The sequence below is a fragment of the Carex rostrata genome, chromosome 15 (genome assembly GCF_964058835.1).
Source record: "Carex rostrata chromosome 15, lpCarRost1.2, whole genome shotgun sequence".
Classification (NCBI taxonomy): Eukaryota; Viridiplantae; Streptophyta; class Magnoliopsida; order Poales; family Cyperaceae; genus Carex; species Carex rostrata.
Genome location: NC_135932.1, coordinates 4,053,024 through 4,073,578, shown reverse-complemented (window position 1 = coordinate 4,073,578; position 20,555 = coordinate 4,053,024). Strand labels below are relative to the sequence as shown.

At 31.8% G+C, this 20,555-nt stretch overlaps 2 protein-coding genes across 3 annotated transcripts; one reads left to right on the top strand and one right to left on the bottom strand.

The window, feature by feature from the left end:
- Positions 1–4,057: 4,057 nt before the first annotated feature.
- LOC144566859 (uncharacterized) lies at positions 4,058–8,415 on the bottom strand. The gene is made up of 13 exons (XM_078316897.1): positions 7,579–8,415; positions 6,965–7,101; positions 6,438–6,651; positions 5,964–6,061; positions 5,808–5,873; positions 5,550–5,720; positions 5,391–5,456; positions 4,958–5,091; positions 4,752–4,869; positions 4,576–4,645; positions 4,365–4,483; positions 4,218–4,274; positions 4,058–4,132 (listed from the first exon to the last, which is right to left on the bottom strand). Exons 1-13 carry the CDS (start codon positions 8,393–8,395, stop codon positions 4,118–4,120), a joined length of 2,082 nt encoding a protein of 693 aa, XP_078173023.1. The 5' UTR covers positions 8,396–8,415; the 3' UTR covers positions 4,058–4,117.
- A 6,380-nt stretch (positions 8,416–14,795) lies between these two features.
- Positions 14,796–17,104, top strand: LOC144566699 (uncharacterized). Of its 2 annotated transcripts, none has more exons than XM_078316723.1 (4): positions 14,796–15,054; positions 15,525–15,647; positions 15,786–16,004; positions 16,484–17,104. In XM_078316723.1, the coding sequence occupies exons 1-4, from the start codon at positions 14,887–14,889 to the stop codon at positions 16,892–16,894; spliced, it is 921 nt and encodes a 306-aa protein (XP_078172849.1). In that variant the 5' UTR covers positions 14,796–14,886; the 3' UTR covers positions 16,895–17,104. The 2 variants fall into 2 exon arrangements, with proteins under 2 accessions (XP_078172849.1, XP_078172850.1); XM_078316724.1 differs by having other exon boundaries at positions 14,913–15,054; positions 15,498–15,647.
- Positions 17,105–20,555: the final 3,451 nt, after the last annotated feature.

Genomic DNA, 20,555 nt, shown 5'->3' with positions numbered 1-20,555 from the left:
AAATAAAAAAGAAATATAGTTGTTGGGCGCGTAAAGAAATTAAAAGTAATTGCACTAATGTAAGGAATTAAAAATTAACTTAGATTTTAATTTCTAAACTTTCTCCACAAGTGGTTTAGAAACTAATTTTAATTGCTGGAAGGGAGATGTTTCAATATTTTAATTTTATTTTAAATATTGTTATTGAAAGTTTGTAAAATTACATTAATTTGAATATTTTTAATGTTCATTTTTCAACAAGAAAGGTTAAAATATCTCATATTTCTCATGTCTTATGATGTTTCACATTTTTTATCCTTATTTTTAAAATTCAAACATTTGAATAAAATATCATTGTTTTTCAAACATTAAAATTTTTCAAACATTAAAATTTTTAAAAATATAAAATTTTGGTCTCCAAATACATTTTAATGTGGAGATCATATTGAGTGGTTCAAATGGACTGTTTGAACTCTGAAAACAGAAATAAAAAATGTAAGACACGATAAAACATGAAAAAAAATGAGACATTTGAGCCCTCCTTTCTTTCAACTTACTAAGTTATATAAAAACTAAATAGAAAAGTAAGATCACATCTACCAATTTTAATTTGATATAAGTTTTCAATTTTTTATTTTAAATTTTTTTGAAAAAAGAGATATAATTAAGTACTTAGGGCTTGTTTATTTGTCACATAATTACACGTAATGAGATTTGACAAGAATTAGAATCCACTTTTGAAAAAAATGAGAACCCATAGATACGAGTACATACAGGTTGATTATGAACATGTATTGAAATGAGTGTTCGATTATATCATAAAATTAGTTGTGGAAAATCTTATTTGTTTTAAAAATACATATTTCTATTTAAAGTTCTTACCTATTTAAAATAAGATTTTTTTTGTAATTTTAAAATTAAATAGTCGATTCGAACCGTTCAACATGATCTCTATATTAAAATGTGCTTGGAGACCAAAATTTACATTTTTTTTGAATTTTTAGGTATTTATTAAGATGTGTACAAAATTATTGTTTTCAGACAATTTTGGATCATTAAAAAACAACAATTTTCTAAATAAACAATAATAAAATTTCAAAATATGTAAAATTTGATCTCCAGGAACATTTAATATGAAAATCACGTTAAACAGTTCGAATCGACTGTTTAATTTTGAAATTGCAAAAATAACTTATAAAAATATGATGTCAAGATATGTCACCATAAAATAGTGTATTTGAATCACTGAAATAATTATGTAATTTGTAATTTCGATATATCGATGATCAATAAGCATGTAATTTGTAATTTCAATAATTATGTACAATCAAATGCGAACAATTTGATTTGTGCAAATAATTATGTACTAATAAATTTTATATATAGAGGATCATTATTTAATAAGCATGTAATCTGTAAAAAAATTGTAATTTTTATAATTACGTAATTATGTAAAACTGAATCCAAAATATTTGATTTCTACAAATAATTTCTATATAATTTGTAAAAAAAAAAAAAAAAAAGCTGGTCTGGAATTCTGGATTTGCCATTTGAGCCCACAATTGGAAATGGAATTGGGGAGCTGCTCCTTGAACAAGGAGTTGTGTGTGACAGGAAAAAAAAGAGAGAAAGAGAAAGAGAAAGAGGCCCGCGTGAGGAGAGACAAGAATGAGAATGGGAAAAAAATTTTTTTTGTCTGGGTTCACGAATATTTTTCTCCAAAAAATTGAACTAAGATGGGAACGGATGGAAAAAAAAAAATAGAAAAGCCATCCGAAAGCAGTTTGAGAAAAGTAAGATAATTTTCGTAAAATTGTGGCCCGTAGAGGATTACCCTCACTTTACAGTCTGAGATTAAATCTTAACCGATTTGGAATTCGGACATTATTGGGACTTTGAGATTCGTGCCAAGTAAAAAAGAACGGTCCAGATCTAGTAATTGAAGACATTCTCAATTCGCCAAACATGGCCTTATTGTCTTTTTCAATCTCTACTATTTTGCTACTTGCCAGTGGTATCTTCTATTCTCCTGTTTACCCCAAAAGTAGTATTGTGATTATTCTCCCAATAGTAAAGATAATTTTTAGGTCTATTATCCCTCCCTTAACCTCATATATTATAATATTTACAATGTTACATGTTCTTTCTATTAAGATTATATTTCAGAATTCTCTTAAAAAATAATTATTTCCCCAAATTTCCGTGCCATTCATCAGCTACATACATTCGAACCAGAGCATGTGATACCTTCAATGCCTAAAGAGTTCAAAAACCGCAACTATGACCTAAAGAAAATACTCATCAAAGGCTCAAAGCTAAAATGAAAAGCTTCCTATAGTAGAGACAAAATATAGTACTACAATTTTAGAGAAAAAAAAAAACGCTATAGAAAAATTTATTTAAAAGAAACAAAATGGCATGTGCAGCGAATTGCTTTAACTATTTACACAGTAATTTTCACATACCACGGTTTAACAGAAACAAAATAAATAAATAAATAAATAAAATCAAAATAGTTTTGTCTTTAACTCTTCACCTCGTCCTTTATTCCGCCATGGCATGCAACAATTGGAAAAAAAATCGCATTAACAACATTAGATTAAAATAAAGAGAGAACACTTACATAAATGAGAAGTAAATTAACATAAAGTTAGATATGCATACTTCATGTTAGATATGAATACTTCTTGAAAGAGGTGGGTGAGAGAGATGAATTTGACAATGAATTTTGAATTGTATAAATTATTTCGAACATATATGAATACTTCGTAATTGTCAGTATGAATACTTCTTGGAAGAGGTGAGGTGAGAGAGATGAATCTGACTTTGAATTTTGAATTGTATAAATTATTTCAAACATGTATGAATACTTCGTAATCGTCAGTATGAATACTTCATTTGTTTAGATATGAATACTTCTTTATTTAGATATGAATAATATATAGATTCGCTGTAGTGGTCTCCAATCTTGGCAAATGTCACTTTCAGACAATTGCGGTCCCCAATCCAGGCTGTCACAAGACGTCAGCGGTCCCCCTGGTCGTTACTGGTCCCCTCCAGCTTGTGTTTACATATGACAAATAGTTCTGATAATAAGTATGAATACTATAAATTCGTAGGTATGAATGCTATACGTTTTAACTATTAATAAAATAACATTAATCTTGTTCTTTGGTGGTAGTTAGCACGTTTTAACTATTTTTTTTGTCTTTTAGTGCGGGGGACAGATAGGGGACTGAAGTAGGGGGATTGTTAGTCGATCCCTATGTATATATATATATATGTATATAGGCTGTGGCTAATTTGCTGCCGGCAGCATTTCTGCCGGCGGTGCTGCCACTGTTTTTTCTATTTTTTGATGTTCAAACGACAAATCTAAACCGTTAGATGTTTAATCTATATTATAATCTACTTGGAGACCAAATTTTACATTTTTTGGAATTTTTTTACTATATATTAAGCTGGTTTGAAAACCGCTGATTTCAATGCTGCAGAAATTTACTGAAATCAGCGGTTTTCAAACCAGCTTAATATATAGTAAAAAAATTCCAAAAAATATAAAATTTGTTCTCCAAGTAGATTATAATATAGATTAAACATCTAACGGTTTGGATTTGTTGTTTGGACATCACACGGCTAAATATAGCCCCGGCAACACCTCTGCCGAAATGCTGCCAGCAGCAATTTAGACAGACCTTATGTATATATATATATTTATATATATATGTATATTAATTATAGGAGCTATCACTTTCAACTGAGGACATTTGCGCTTGTCATGACCCTCTTTCTTGCAAACCAAAGAAAGAGAAAGAAAACCAAAGAAAGATAAGAAATGTACCATAAAGTTAAGAGGAGATCCATTGAAGGTTTTGATGAGTATAACTAAACACTTAGCAATCTGTACACAGTAAATAAAGCAAAAGAGAAAACTACAATGTTAACTCCATTTAGACCTAATAAGTGTGAAAGAAAGTTTTAACTAAATTAAACTAAAAAATAAGAATATATACTTGATTGAGCAGTAGATACTTCTGCTTATAATTTGTTCACAGCTCTTACTTGTTTTCACTCCAAAAATATACTCTCCATGGTCAAATTCTTCATTTCTTTCACTATGCCTATCACGTGACCTTCTTCAAGATTTTGATAGCTGATGAAGAGGAAAAATGATCTATGTAAGAAGCTAGTAGTCTAGAAAACTAGAAGAACAGACTTGTCTAATGAAAGAACTAAACCTGAATGCAATCCACCAAAGACTTCACCATTTCACAACACAGTTCTTTGTCATCTTCCTATAAAGAGATTAATTAAGTATACAAGTTTTCTGTTATAAACTGGTGCAGTGAATAAAAAAGAGAATGATAGGGAAAGCTTTGAGTAACCTCATGCATAGCTTCAATTAGAGAATTAGGTATTATCTTGGCACATAACTGTTTATCTTCCATACATGGTTTTTCCTTCTCAACCGCCAATTTGGCTGAGCGTAGGAGCCTTGACATTGCTAATTGAAATGTTGAATAGAAAAATATCAGTCTGAAAAGCAAGCAAATCAGAGAAATACAAAGATGAACAGGTAATACAAAAATAATAAACCTGAAATAGCAGCTTTCCTGACTTCCTTGTGGAATTTAATTTTCAGAAAAGGTAATAAGAGAGGAGCAACCTGAATTTAAATCAAAATTATTATGAGTAATGTAGTATGCAGGAGATCAGACTAACTGTGCCAATTTGTATTAAAAAAGAAAAGAAAAGAAAAGAAGGAGAAAAACCTGGTCTATCCAAGGGTAGAAATCCTCCTTGAGCTCCTCAGCATAGCAGCGTAGCATGTTGCATGCCAAGGCTTTTTCATCCAATACTTTCTCACCAGCACCTTTGCCTGTTTTAACCCTGGATCCATTTAATTGTATAATCATATCATAACTTGTACCATCGATTATTTATTTAATGTAAATATGAGTTATTGTTTTGTACATACTCAGTATTATCAATGTTAGTTGAAGAAAGGATTAGTTCTGAATCTAACTGAGCAGACTGAAGCAAAGGAGGTATGAGAAGTTCCATGTAAGGCAAGAAATCCTGGCCTAGACATTCAAGTAGTATCATGCATGCCTAGATCATATTTAATCATATAGTTACATCATTATCTGGTCATTAAGATGAATGCCACCAAATATAGTAAGTTCTTTGACTTTTAGTCAAACAGAGATTGAAAGATTATATATTTCCCAAAAAAAAGAAGAAGATTAAAACAAAATTAGAAATGACAGTAGGATTAGTTACAATAGATCGCTAGATTTGGCAATCCAGTAAGACATTTACACCTAGGAATGGCATGACGCGCTATTCAAAAAGTAAATTTATGTAAATAGTTGGCAGAGATGGGAAAGAAAGTAACAGAGCATATATACTTGGAGCAGGTAGCCTGTAGCTGGATCATCTGCCTCCATCGGAAATGACATCAGCTCTTCCATCACCTGCAAGAAAATAGCACATTGGATCTCAGAATAATTAATTAATGTTTGTGAAAGAAGAAACTATATATGAACATAATGTGGATGCATGCGTACCTCTTTGGCATCATTCCTGAAATGATCCTTTCCTACAGCTGTACCGACAGTAGAGATGCATTGCATTAATTTGACACAAAGCATTCTATCTGTGTCGGCTTTAGAGATTTCATCTTTGAGAAAAGTTTTCAGCTGTAGCATAATATCTCTGTATTTACTTTCAAGTATATCCTGGAGAGCACAACTGTGAACTACTAAGTTTTATATGGACAATTAAGGAATATACAGTTTGAACATTAATTAGCTTCCCATATGCACCTCTAGAAAATAAGCAAGAGATCCTAGATTCAGTAACGCATGGTCTTGGACAACTTTGTTACCTGTCTGAGTAAAGCAAAACGGTGGAATACAATTATATTGTTAAGTGTGTAACCAAAAGGGACAGAAACTCATAATTCTTCACAGAGTACGTACACGTATCATCATATATGACGTATCCAAAATATCATTCAGGTAATTTTTCAAGATATCTTTACTGCACCAGCGCATGAATTCCCAAGCAGATCTGAAGGCTTCCACCTGAAATATACCCACTACTCATTATTCAGCAATATCATGAGCAGCACAGCAAAACCTTATTTATCACATATGTCTTGGAAAAACCAGATTCGCCATTTATACTTGATACTAAATAATAAGAAATAATAAAATTTCCTCAACTAACCCTCCATTTATGTGCACATGATGAGGGAGAAAAGAGACTCAATTTTTATTGTTTGCATTAAAAAACATATGAGATTTTTTTTTTTTAGAAAAAAAAAACAGTATCCGAATAGCCTACTAACACATGGGAGATATTTAACAAGTTGATATTTTATAGTCATGAATCTGATTAATTCCAATATGCAGCAGATGCAAAAAAGTATGCACTGAGAACTTGATAGCAACTACATTCCTGAATATGGGGGCCACTAAGTGTGTTCTTGGCTTGTTGGAGTAGAGCGGGGAATATTCTTTCATGGTATTGGGCCTCCAAATCGGGTTTCAGATCTACTAAAAGCTCACGCATCGCAATTAGCACAGCCCCCTTGACCCTCTGGTGTTTGTCATTGAATGATTCCACCATCATGTTCAAAAATTGCTCCATGTTCTCTTTCATCGCCTGAATTCAGAAATTAATTTCCAACAGAAAATTGTTAAACTTTTGTACTTGGTAATTAATTAGGATAAGTTATGCAATTTCAAATACAACATCAATGAAAACCCAAATCTCAAAACCAAGTGAAGAAAAGGTATATATTCTGACGAATGGTTTACTGACTTACTGTATAGCTGTGTCAAAACAGGCACACTAATATGCCCATTAGTAAATTTCACCTATGATTTTAAAAGAAAAGGCACAGTAGTAATTAGTCACCCACCTAATCGGACCTAACACCATGTCTAAATTATAAAACTACTAACATTTCACTAACCCAAAAATATCCTTTAGCTATCTCCTTGAGAAAAAACAAAGCCGTGTGCCGCTTCTGCCAATCAGAATCTGACAACATTTCCAATAGTATCGCAACAAACCGTCCCAGAAAAGGTACTAACTGCTTTTCTACCATAACTGTTAGCCATAGTTACCCCCACCAGAAAATTAAAACAAATATGTGAGAGAAAAGAAAGAAATGGGAAGTCCTTACCAAGATGGTGAAGAGCAGTAAATCTTTTTACCAATTTGCATGGCTTCATAGGTGATTGGTACAAGAGAAGTGCAAATAGATACAGTGTATGGAGATTAGACATTTCAAGATAGTACAGTTCATTCAATAAGAGAAAAAAAGAACAACTAAATTCATCACAAGAAACCACAGACACTTAACTAATTGAACAAAAATGTATTGGATTCCTTTAGGAATTACCCCTTTGCTTCAAAGATACAAGACTATCTTAATGATCAACACATAATTACAAATTACAAAAAAGAAGCATACAATAGTTATATACATTCATTATGTGGTAAGATAAATCAGTCTATGGTAGGCAACTCCTACTGAATAGTTAATACAACAAATAAATATGATAAACATCAAATTAGCAGTACCCGGGTCCATCTCTCGGGTCTTGGTAAGTGTAACCACAAGATTCACAGCCGCGCATCTCAATTCATGGTTTACCTCATCAAACTCTGTGATATGCAACATGGCCCCCAAGACCTCAGGCAAGCAGGGATCAATGGATTTGGATTTAATTAAATGGGTCAACCTTTTGACGACCTCTTTGGCAAACTCTTGTTGGTTATGAGTAATTACTGCTTCTAGTAAAACAGAAATCATGTGGGGTAACAGGTCTTGGAACATTTGACAATCCACAGAAGGAGGTATAATATAAATCAAGGTAATAGCCGCAAGTAAAGCTACATTTCTCACATACGGCACATCCACAACATTCAAGTTCCTCTTAAGGCAACAGCGCATAATTGTGCATAGCGTAGAAGGACCTGGAAGCAAAGACCATTCTATGAGGTGGGCAAGATGGCAAAAGATAAAGAGCCCCGATTCTCGCACCCCTGGCGAAGCGGAAACTATCGCCTGAAACATGGTCACGATGAGGTCTAGCCAAGAACTGCCAGGTAACAAATATGAACCGAGTGCAATCAAGGCTCCTCGTAATTGTTCAAGAACAAATCTTGTTTCTTCCTCGTTAACAAAATTGCTCTCGATAAGGTCGTCTTTCAGGCGGGATTGGAGTTCGGGGTTAAGGCGGGGCCATAGTTCGGCGACGCGGTGGAGGAGGAGATGGTGGAGCTTGGAAGCAGCATCGAAGCGGAGGTTGGCGTCAGTCGAATAATACCCAATGATGTTAAGGAGATTTGTAAAGAGTGTATTTGTCCTGGTCTCGGTCTCGGCTTCTACCTCCATTTTCGTCTAATGAATAGGACAAGTGAAGTGAGTCAGTGAGTGTGCTATTTGCACTTTGCAGCGGATTAAAGAGAGCGTTTTTTTTAACGGGGGTGGGGGGATGGAACAGACGGCCCAGATTTAAACTTTTCAATCTTAAACCGTCCAATTTAATTTTACTCAGTCAGATAACCTGAGGGAATGTGAATTTGATGGGACGGAAGGGTCCCATACCGCTAAAAAATTTGCGGTTTCGGAACCATGGAAAAAAATTGCAGTCCAGGGCTTATGAATAGCTATGTTTTCTTTCTCCTTTCATTTTATTTTCTCAAATTTACGCTCTTTCTCCGCAAATCCGAAAATTCTTCAATTTTTCTTCTCTCTTTTTCATATTTGCAAGCTCCTATATTTTTTTAAAATTTCATTTACATTGTAAAAATAATTGTAGATTAGTCCAATTAAGTTAGTAAGGTTCCAAGTTAGTATAATTTACTTTTAATTAGTGATAATTATATTTAGTTAGTTGAGTTAGAGTTAATTAATTACTATACCTATTTAGTAGTAATTAGTGTTAATGTAGGTACCAAAATTATTTGTAGTTAGTGATAATTATAGTACCAAAGTTAGTTTTAATTTTATTTTGAATTTTTTAGTCTAAAATTTGACTGTAATTAGCGTATATTCAAGTTTAAGCCAATTTGAGTATATTTTGCTTGTTTTAGCATATTTTACTCAAATAACATAATTTTCATATTAGCGTAATTTAGCATATTTTTACCGCAATTAGCATATTTTAGCATATTTTTGTATATTTTTGTTTGTTTTAGCATATTTTACCCGAATAACATTTTTTTTTGCATATTAGCGTATTTTATTATGTTTTAGTTTGAGCTATGTTATATATTTTTATCGTTTTATTATAGTATTTATATCCTTTTTTGTCACTAAATTATACAACAAAACAAATAAAAAATAACAATAAAAAATAAAGAATAAAAAAAACACAAAAAAATAAATTGATTAAGTTCGCATAGTTAAACAATAAAATTAAATTAAGAACAACAATCCAACATAATTCAAAAATAACAAAAATAAGAAAAATAAATAGAATAACAAAAATAAATGCATTACAATTAATATGGTTCAAAAATAACAAAAATAAATGCTTCATGCCTCTGTTTCGACCTCTGTTTTGGCATCGAACAGCCTATTTTGGCTATAGCCCGCCGAACTATAGCCTTTTCTGCACATTGGTTTCGGCCTCTGTTTCAGCCAGGAATAGACTGTTTTGACTCTGGCCGAACTATAGCATTTTCTCACTATCCAGGAACAAATTGTTTCAGCCAAAAACAGCCAAGAACAGAACCTGTTTTGGCAGGAACTAACACTGTTTTGGACAAGAACGGTGGTAAAAATTCAGAACTCTTAAATAACAAACTAAATACTCTCCAAATAGTAAACTCTTAATAACTCAATAAGATTAAGCAAAAAACTAAATACAGTGAGAAATGCATAACTCTTAAATAAATATGAAATCGTACAACATAATATCCAAATACAACTAAATTAAACAACAATATGAACAACATACTTCTTCAAATACACAGTTTCATTATGAGCCCAACTTTGCACCTCTAGTTAACATAGCAAAACATCTCCAAAAATTATGATAATTGACTGACATGCAGTCTTGACATCATAGAACAAGACTGCAAAGTTTCATACAAAATTTCTAAACAAATCGAGAGATATCATGTCTTAAAAATTGACCAAACTGGTAAAGGTGTGCACACAACAGCAGTTTAATTTGCCTCTGTCTTTGCACAACCTCTAAACCATGAAATCATGTTCCAAAAATTATGAAAATTGATTGACATGTAGTCTTGACATCATATAACAAAACTGCAAAGTTTCATACAAAATGTCCAAACAGATCAAGAGATATCAAGTCTCAAAAATTGACCAAACTGGTAAAGGTGTGCACACAGCAGCAGTTTTAAATTTGCCTCTGTCTTTGCACAACCTCTAAACCATGAAATCGACTGACATGCAGTCTTGACATCATAGAACAAGACTACAAAGTTTCATACAAAATCTCCAAACAAATCAAGAGATATCAGGTCTCAAAAATTGACCAAACTAGTAAAAGAGTGCACATAGCAGTAGCTCTAAAGTTTACCCTGCCTTTGCATGTCCTTTAAACCATAAAATCATGCCCCAAAAATTATGAAAATTAACTGATATGTAGTCGTGACATCATAGAATATTACTGTGAAATTTCTCCTAAAACCTTGAAGTAGTTTGAGAGATCTCAAGTTTCAAACATTGACAAAACTGATAAAATGTATATGTGAAATAACACCAATTTTGAAGTCCAAAAATGATTAAATGATACCATTTTGCATATAAACCCCTATGATTATATGAAATATGCAGAGAAGTCCCTCAGAATTTATAAATAGGTCCCTAGAAGTACAAAAACTTCACAAACTGAGAGCATGTAGAAATCAGTACGATGTAATTGTTAAGTTAGAGAAGACGGTCTCAATGGAATTGTTAACTTCTCAAACTGAGAGCATGTAGAAATAAGTATGATGGATAGGTGTATTATGGAATGGTGAATATGTAGACGGTTTCGATGAAATTGTTAAGTTAGAGGAGACGGTTTCAATGGAATTGTTAAGTTAGAGTTTCTCCCGTATTTATAGTGCAAAAAAAAAAACTCAAACCGCAAATATTTTATGCGGTTTGAGACCCTAAATCCAAACCGCAGAAAATATGCTATTTGGGTATTTTTAAAAATTTAGCTAAATCCTGGTTATTTTTAATAAAATATTTTAGAAAATGGGTAAAAATAAAAATGTCGGGAAAATAAGTTATGATACAATTTGTTGTTTTACTTTCTATTTTATATAAATATAATGACTATTTTGCTCTTGCATTCAAAAAAATTAGAGAAAGAGATTAAACAAAATGGAGGGATTACGGTAAGTGAGGGATTTGAAAACTTATACTAAGTTGAGACATTTGTGCATTCCAATCATGATCGGTACCTTATTTTTATTTTTTTATTATAGTCTGTAGGCATCTCACACAACTCATCCACTCTACTCGAACCCTGGTTCTCCTGTAAGAGAACTAATACCACGACCAACTGCGCTAGGCAGCGGTAGTATTAGGTACCTTATTGGTTCTCTCCGGTATGTACCAACTTTGGTACAACACAGTCACTAGTATACCAAAGGAGAAACAACTATGAATGACCTGACTACTTGAAGAAACAACTATGCTGGATTTTCGTGTTTGAATATTACAATAGGAGAAATAGGATTGCACAATGATTAAAAACTCGTTCAAATGGAAAATAAAAGTGATAAACAGTGGGCACAACAAGAAAAACAACACCTTCATTTGGAAATATCTATGTTTCATAGTAAGTTTTATAAATAAAATTTTGATCAATGTGTGATATCAAACAAAAAAAGTCCCAGTTTATGCTTGTAGCCTGGTACAATATATAAACAAGCAATTAACTTATCAACTAATAAATAAATCATGAAATAATCATAATTGTGCTTTGATGATCATAAATGCTGGTAGGGCTGCTAATGAGTCTAACCGGCTCGCGAATCAATGAGTTGAGCGGCTCAATATTTCATAATGAATCAGACTCGAAACTAAAAAATGCCCTAACTCGACTCGGCTCACTTTTGAAAGAAAAAAGCTCGGCTCGGCTCGACTCATGTAAACACTTGGCTCGACTCGGCTCGACTCGCGAGCTTGCGAGTCGGCTCATATTACATGTTAAAAAAATGATCATTTAATTATTTTAAAGAAATGATTGAAGTGGGATAAAGATATTCTTGTGACTTTAAATTACATGTTGAAAAACTTGGATTAATTTTTTAAAGAAATGATCTAAAGAAATTTGAAAAATATATCATTTTTTTAAAATAATTTCAAAATGCCAGCTCATGTTACATGTTGAAAACTTTGAAATTTGAAAAAGAAAAAAATTTGAAATCTGAAAAAAAATTGAAATATGAAAAATTTTGAAATCTGAAAAATTTGAAATCTGAAAAAATTTGAAATCTGAAAAATCTAAAATCTGAAAAAAATTGAAATATGAAAAATTTGAAATCTGAAATCTGAAAAAAATTTGAAATCTGAAAAATTTTGAAATCTGAAAAAAATTTGAAATCTGAAAAATTTGAAATCTGCAAAAATTTGAAATTTGAAATCTGAAAAAAATTTGAAATCTGAAAATTTTGAAATCTGAAAAAATTGAAATCTGAAAAAAATTTTAAATCTGAAAAAAAATTTAAATCTGAAAAATTTGAAATCTGAAAAAAATTTGAAATCTGAAAAAAAATTGAAATCTGAAAAATTTTGAAATCTGAAAAAAATTTGAAATCTGAAAAATTTGAAGGTAGGCCTCATAGCAAATGAAGAAATACATGTATTAAAAATATGAGTCGGCTCGTGAGTTCGTGAGCCGAGTCGAGCTTTTTCTTTTATGAGCCGAGTCGAGTTGAGCTTTTTCTTTCATGAGCTGAGTCGAGCCGAGTTTTTTCTTTCAAAAATGAGCCGAGTTAAGAGCCGAATCATTGGGCTACAATTGACGAGCCGAGTCGAGTTTGAGCCGAATCTTAATCATTAGCAGTCCTAAATGCTGGCATAATCATAAACAAGCATAAATTAATTAGAAAATCATAACAGAAATAATCAAGTAAATAGACAAGGAAAGTATATTTGTCAATGAGCTGAAAGATGCATTCATCTCATTTTCTTAGCCTGTTTTCTGTCAAAAAAACACGCCATCCTACAGTTAACAATCCAGAGCGTCGCTTAATCGTGAATCTCACTCGCCACTTATTTTCCTTGGTGTTCTTGAGAAACATAGTTTGTTCTGATACAAGGTCATCCTCCATGCAAAACCTCTTTGGAATATATTGCACACAACTTCCAATTTTCAAAGTTAATTTAACTTAAAAAGAAGACGACGCCTTTTTATTACTATTCAATTGGAATACCAAATTAAGGGATGGGAATATTCATTACGTACTGGATATATATTTGATCACTGATGCCCATAAGTAATAACATAAAGTTTTGGTAAGTTGTTCCAGTTTCTTGTACTAGTTCAGGTGGTAATTTTAACAAACTACTGTAAGTTGCAATAATTTTTTTTTTTAAAACTGGTAGTTAAAAAAGATGTGTAATTACGAGAGCTCTTTTGTGATTAGTTGTGCTGGTCAACCAAGTGTCTTCTCAAACCGTGGGCATATTAAAACTACTTTTCTGGATCATTTTTTCCTTTTTTGTAATTACCAGAGCTCTTCGTCAGCAACACAGTATGTTATATATGATGGACATATAACTAAATTTCTCAATATTCTGTGTACCAGTACACATAATTAGAATGTTATTTTGTAAATTACTAAGATGAAGCCCATCTAGGGGTGTAAATGGGTACGATACGGGTAGGGTGGAAGCATTTTCATACCCATATTCACTAATAATGACCTTACCGATACCCTACCATTACCCATTAAGAATTGACATTACCCTATCCTATCCTTACTCATTAAAATTATCAGGTAACGAACCGGTAGCAGGTGAATAACAAATAATACTAGTATAATAATTAGTTTTATTATTTTTACATAGAGAACATCAAAACTCATTTATTTCGCACATATGCAATGACATTACTAATAAAAAATAAAAATAAATGTGCAATTAATTTCAACTAAATTGTATTTTTTATAAAACAAGAGAATTCAAAAACAAAAATATATCTTCCAATAAATTCAATTATTTAATTAAAGAACAAGACATGTAAATAAAAGTAATATGTTTAATATTTTTCTTATAGCAAAAATAATACACTAAATAACAAAAGTATTCACTAATTATTGCTCAAACATTATAATATTATTATATTTTATATAATTACCTATAGGGTACGAAATAGTCTTTACCCGTACCCTTCCCCATTTAGCTAACGAAAAAATATATATATATATATATCCATACCTACCTGCTTTATCAAATGCGGTATGGATCGGTTAAATGGTTAAAAGGGTATCAATGACACCCCTAAGCGCATCTGACAAGCTGACATGAAGAAATTAACTAGTTATTTTGCATTAAAGCCCCTCTGACAAGCTTTATTTACCAAATTGATTAATATTTAGAGGAGAATAATAGCAGTAAGCCAGTAACTGAAGGAGAGTAATAACATTAGCATTTGAGAAATATTTTGATCTTGGTTTCGGACCGTTCCATCAGAATTCGCACGAATATAAAAGGAACCCCGAAAATTCTAACATGGGTGGGATTGGTCGGATCCTGATCGGACGGTACCAAATGAATTTTAATATTTAAGTTACCTCAGAGGATCCGAACCCGTGAATAACTGCGGATACAAACCAAAAATTCTGTTGTTCGTGATAGAACAAATTCTAGGGTTAGACGGGATCAATTATCAATTGAAGCTCGAGAGAGGGATGAAGAAGTACGGGTTGCAGCTGAGAAAACCACCTGGGCAGTCGTCGAAACCGCCAGTGGCAGCTCCGGTGAGGCGTCCACCTCCGTCGATCTTCGGCAACGACGACGATGAGGACGTGGAGAAGGAGATCTCTCGCCAGGCATCCAAAACCGCCTCTCTCCAAAAGGTAGTTGCTCAATTACTCTTCCTTCGATTTAAAATTCTCCTTTCTTTACAAAATTATGGATTAATTCAGATGTAAGTAGATAAGTGGAGAAACCACCAGAAAGGTTTGCAGTATCCAGTATGAGTGCAGATTAGATATCAAATCTAATGCAGATTATAACTAGAGCTTTATTTCTTAGTTTAAAAGTTATGATATTCAGTCTGGAAAATTGTAGCTGTTTGACTTTCTGCTCTTGTTATGCGCTAGAACTATCTTGGTAGATTAGGTGGCATTCTGGTACCAGCTGTTTTTGTACCAGTGTTTTGTAATGAACCTTTAGTTTCAATGGAAACTGGTAGGGTTTTTCCCCCACTTCTCCAAAAAAAAAAAGAAAAAAAAAGAGAGCTTTATATTTATATTATTCATCTTATATTAGAAGTAGTGATGCTGATCCTATACTTTAGTTCCTCACTCTTATTGTGTGAATGAAGATTGAGGAGCAACATAAGAAGGCTCTAGAGGAGGATCCATCAGTATTTGACTATGACGGCGTCTATGATGACATGAAGGAGAAAATAGCAAAACCCAAAATCCAGGAAAAAACTGAGAGAAAGGTAACATTATTTTCTCGCCTTCTTATTTATTGTTGTTGTCATTCATACTCTTCCGAAAAGCAGCCCAAATTAGGCATCTTGCTTTCAGAATTTTGATTGTGATGGTGTCTTTTCTTTCTTTTGATTTGTCTTATGCAGTCAAAATACATAGAGAGGCTTATGGAGAAGGCAAAGGAGAGAGAAAGAGTGCATGAAATAGTATATGAGAAAAAACTCATCAAAGAGCGTAGTAAGGAAGACCACTTGTATGGAGACAAGGAGAAGTTTTTGACTAGTGCATATAGAAAGAAGCTGGCCGAACAGGCAAAATGGATGGAGGAAGAGCGGTTACAGCAACTTAGGGAAGAGAAAGAGGATGTAAGTTGACCTATATACAAATTTTTTTTTAGATAAATTCCATCCTAGAAGTACACTGTCCGACTAGTGGTTTTTAGGGTATTTCTCAGGATATTGCTAGTTTTTAGAGAAAGAGGGTATACTAGATTGTTTTCTGTAGTGCCGGGCTCTACGTATTGCTACCTGTTTAACTACTGATTTACATTTCATAGTTGATTTTTCATGAGTTTAATCACAGTTTAGGGTAAGATTCAGCTAAATTGAGTCATAATTATGGCGTAATCATACAACAGAGGGAAAATTCATTCAAAATCTGATTACATATAAGAATTGTTCCATGATCTTATGGAAAGGCTTGATTTGACGCTTACATAGAAGTAAAATCGTTGCCTTCACACCGGTGTTGATTTGGTAGTGGGTAGTGTCCAGCCGGAATCCTGTAGCAGATAATTGTTGTGCTTTGCTTGATATCAAATCTCTCTCTCTCTCTCTCTCTCTAGGTAACCAAGAAGAAAGACCTGAGCGAGTTCTACTTCAGCCTGAACAAAAACATAGCTTTAGGAGCAGGAACCGAGGACTCAAAGCCAGCTAAAACAAAAACCACACCAGATGATTCACAAGAAACTGCAACTAGACCGGTCACAAAGGATCCCCCAGCCAAAGAACCAGTTGCACAACTGGATGAGAAAGCCTCTAGTAAAACAGAAGTAAATAGCGAAGAAGAAACTGTGCCTTTGGTTGAATCAAAGGCTCCATTGGTGGAAGTAGAGGCCTCAGCAAAGGACGAGCCTGAGGCTGTCAAAGGAGAAGAGATGAAGTTGAATAGTGAGAGATTTAAGAGGAGTGGTGACAACATAGCTTCTCTTAGAGAAAAATTTCTTGCACGTAAGCGAGCTAAAGAGCAAATATAAGTTGTAAAGCGAGCTAAAGAGCAAATATAAGTTGTAATTTTCTTATGTTATGTAATCTAAATATTAAATTAATCAATTTGCAATACTAGTGTTTTGTAACCTGAATAGCAAAATTAGTTTAGATGTTCAGGACTTCAGGACTTCAACCGGCAACTTGTGAAAATGAAGTTTTTTTATTGAATACAAAATGACGAAGACATGTCAATGAGATTTCTTGAACTCAGAATGGATGCTTGTCTCATCTTAGTTTTAACATCTAACAAAATTCTTTGTATTTCGCCAAGCAAATTGTAGCACATGCTATTATTTAGCTGGGGTATTGATGTAATAATAGGCATTGAGCTTGCTTATAAATTGGCGTTCTGATTAATATGAAATATGAATTTGGTATATCAGCAATTATTTATAACTAATGATTTTGTTAAGCCTTTTACATGACTTCTTTCTGATTGTCCAGAGTTTCTGTTCTACTACAATTTTAGAGAGCTGTTCATTTTTAAACAAAGTGAATGATCGTGTTCGTTCAGTTTCATTTTTTTCCTCAAAATTCTTTCATGCAACAAAGCAACAAAGCAACAAAAACTATCAGTTTAAAGGAAAAGAAAAAGAAAAAGAATTTATGGCCACGTGAAGCCTATCCTATGACTAAGATTAAAAAAAAAAAATGAATCTGATAATTATACCTCAAACAAAATTTCCGAGCGCGTCCTCCAAATAGTTTAACATAAAAAATTTCTAATATTATATAACTTCCATTTTCAACGCTAATATCTAAACATTTAAAGCTCTGTTTATAACATTTTACAATGCTACTCGTAAGCATTTAAATATCTATTTGTGAGCATTAAAATTTTAAATCTGTATAGTTTTAACTCCGAACTACTTTTGTTTTCAAGCCAAAAAGGGAAAAATTCCTTTCACCCACTTTTTTTATTCTCTCTAATCATTCTCATCCATTTTCCCGACGATCCGTGATGAATTTTGCAAATCTAAAAATATGAACATTTTTTATCTGATTTTCTTTTTCAAATGAGATCCATAAAGAATAACTTTCAAATTATATTTGTGTTGTAATTTTTTTATTACTTTAAATCTTTGTGACTTTCAGTTTTTTTTTTTAATTTTGCTTCAAAATAATTTAAATCTCTGTTTACAAGCATATATATACCCCATTAATAACACTTTAAATCTCTAGAATAAAACATATAAACCTCATGTACAAAGAATTTAAACCTCAACAATAAGTCAATAACACTTCAAACCATATAAACCTCAACAATAACACTGCATGTACAAAGTATATAAACCTCATGTACAAAGCCTTGAAAATTTTAATGGTTGTAGATTGAGATTTAAAAACTTGAAAATTTGAAGTGCTCATGAGTTTTACTTTAAAAAAAATAACTTTAAAATTATTCAAAAATATTTCTTCATGGATCTTATTTGAAAGATAAAATCGAATAGAAAACATTCGTATTTTTAGATTCGTAAAATTCATAACAGATCGTCGGAAAAATAAATTATAATGATTAGAGAAAAAATAAAAAAGAGTGGGTGAAATGAATCTTTCTGTTTTTTGCTTGAAGACAAAAGTAGTTAGGAGTTAAAACGATACAGATTTAGAATTTTAATGCTTTCAGACAGAGGTTTATATGCTTACGAGTAGGATTGTAAAATATTATAAACATAGCTTTAAATGTTTGGATATTAGCGCTGCAAATGGAAGTTAGACAATATTGAAAGTTTTTTTTTTGTTAAACTACTTGGGGGACGCGCTCGGGTATGAAGGCTCGGGGTACCAGAACATTTCTCTAAAAAAAAATTAATCAATAATAACTGATTAACAAGGTAATCGGTATGCACAATTTCTAACTCTTTTAAGCCGAATTTTTTATTAATATCCAAATTTAATATTAAATTTCAAAAAATAACCGGATCAGTAACGTTTTTCGAAATTTACCCTTTCCGGAAATTTTTTTTCCGGAAACGGTAGCTACTTCCGGAAATTTTTTTTCCGGAAATAGGCTAAATCCAGAAAAATTTTATCCGGAAATAGGATTTTTTTTTTTTTTTTTTTTGAAAATTTTTTTTTCCGAAATTTTTTTTTTATAGGAATTTTTTTTTTCAGTTTTTATTTATAATTTATTTATTTTTTGTATTTAAGCATTACAAATATTTAATATAGTTTTTAAAAAAATAGATGGAATACTATATAATTTGATTTATTCGAAGTACTGCTACAAATAATCCGGATCAACATTTTTCATGCCGAATTTTTTACGGCCGTAAAAAAAAATAATATAATATAATATAATATATGCATATGTATATGTATATATAATATAATATATATATATATATATAGAGATAGGCTAATGTGCTTCCATAAGCACTTGGCCCGAAGTGCTGCCACCCTATTTTCGATTTTTCAAAATCCAAACAGTCGATCCGAACCGTTCATCTTTTTCTCCATATTAATATCTGCTTGGAGACCAAATTTTACATTTTTTGGAATTTTTTTGCTATTTATTAAGCCACTTTGAAAATCGCTGATCCAACGGTGGCTTACCAAACAGTAAAATCAGGGGTTCACCGTTGGATCAGCGATTTTCAAAGTGGCTTAATAAATAGCAAAAAAATTCCAAAAAATGTAAAATTTGGTCTCCAAGCAGATATTAATATGGAGAACAAGATGAACGGTTCGGATCGACTGTTTGGATTTTGAAAAATCGAAAATGGGATGGCAGCACTTCGAGCCAAGTGCTTATGGAAGCACATTAGCCTATCTCTATATATATATGTATATATATAATATAATATATGTATATATATGTATATATAATATTTTTTATACGAGGCACTAAACGAGGGTTCCAATACCTCATATTTTTTATACCTCATCATACCTCATATTTTATATCTTCAGTTTCATATATATACATATATTATATTGTATATACATATATATACATATATATACATATATTATATTGTATATACATATATATACATATATTATATTGTATATACATATATATACATATATTATATTGTATATACATATATATACATATATTATATTATATATACATATACATATGCATGTATTATATTATATTATTTTTTTTTACGGCCGTAAAAAATCCGGCATGAAAAATGTTGATCCGGATTATTTGTAGCAGTCCTTCGAATAAATCAAATTATATAGTATTCCATCTATTTTTTAAAAAACTATATTAAATATTTGTAATACTTAAATACAAAAAATAAATAAATTATAAATAAAAACTGAAAAAAAAAATTCCTAAAAAAAAAAAAATCCTTTTTCCGGATAAAAATTTTCCGGAAAAAAAAAAAAATTCCTATTTCCGGATAAAATTTTTCCGGATTTAGCCTATTTCCGGAAACAGAGGCTGTTTTCGGAAATTTTTTTTCCGAAAAGGGTAGATTTCGAAAAACGTTACTGATCTGATTATTTTTTGAAATTTAATATTAAATTTGGATATTAATAAAAAATTCGGCTTTTAAGTGTGTACTAGCTATAGAAAACCCATAAACAAATAGAGAAATTGCGTAAATATGGGCCTTTCTGGGTCTGGGCCATTGCTGGAAAAGCATGGCCTTCCTTCATAACCAGGAACGGGGAAAAGGACGCCTCCTG

Bases quoted from the DNA above. Each gene is read 5' to 3' on its own strand.
- LOC144566859 (XM_078316897.1), bottom strand. From the start codon at position 8,395: ATGGAGGTAGAAGCCGAGACCGAGACCAGGACAAATACACTCTTTACA. The intron at 5,874-5,963 runs GTACGTACTCTG...TGCTTTACTCAG, and splicing joins CGTCATATATGATGATACGT to ACAGGTAACAAAGTTGTCCA. The intron at 4,484-4,575 runs GTTTATTATTTT...CATTTCAATTAG, and splicing joins CAGGAAAGCTGCTATTTCAG to CAATGTCAAGGCTCCTACGC.
- LOC144566699 (XM_078316723.1), top strand. From the start codon at position 14,887: ATGAAGAAGTACGGGTTGCAGCTGAGAAAACCACCTGGGCAGTCGTCG. The intron at 15,648-15,785 runs GTAACATTATTT...TGTCTTATGCAG, and splicing joins AGGAAAAAACTGAGAGAAAG to TCAAAATACATAGAGAGGCT. The intron at 16,005-16,483 runs GTAAGTTGACCT...CTCTCTCTCTAG, and splicing joins TTAGGGAAGAGAAAGAGGAT to GTAACCAAGAAGAAAGACCT.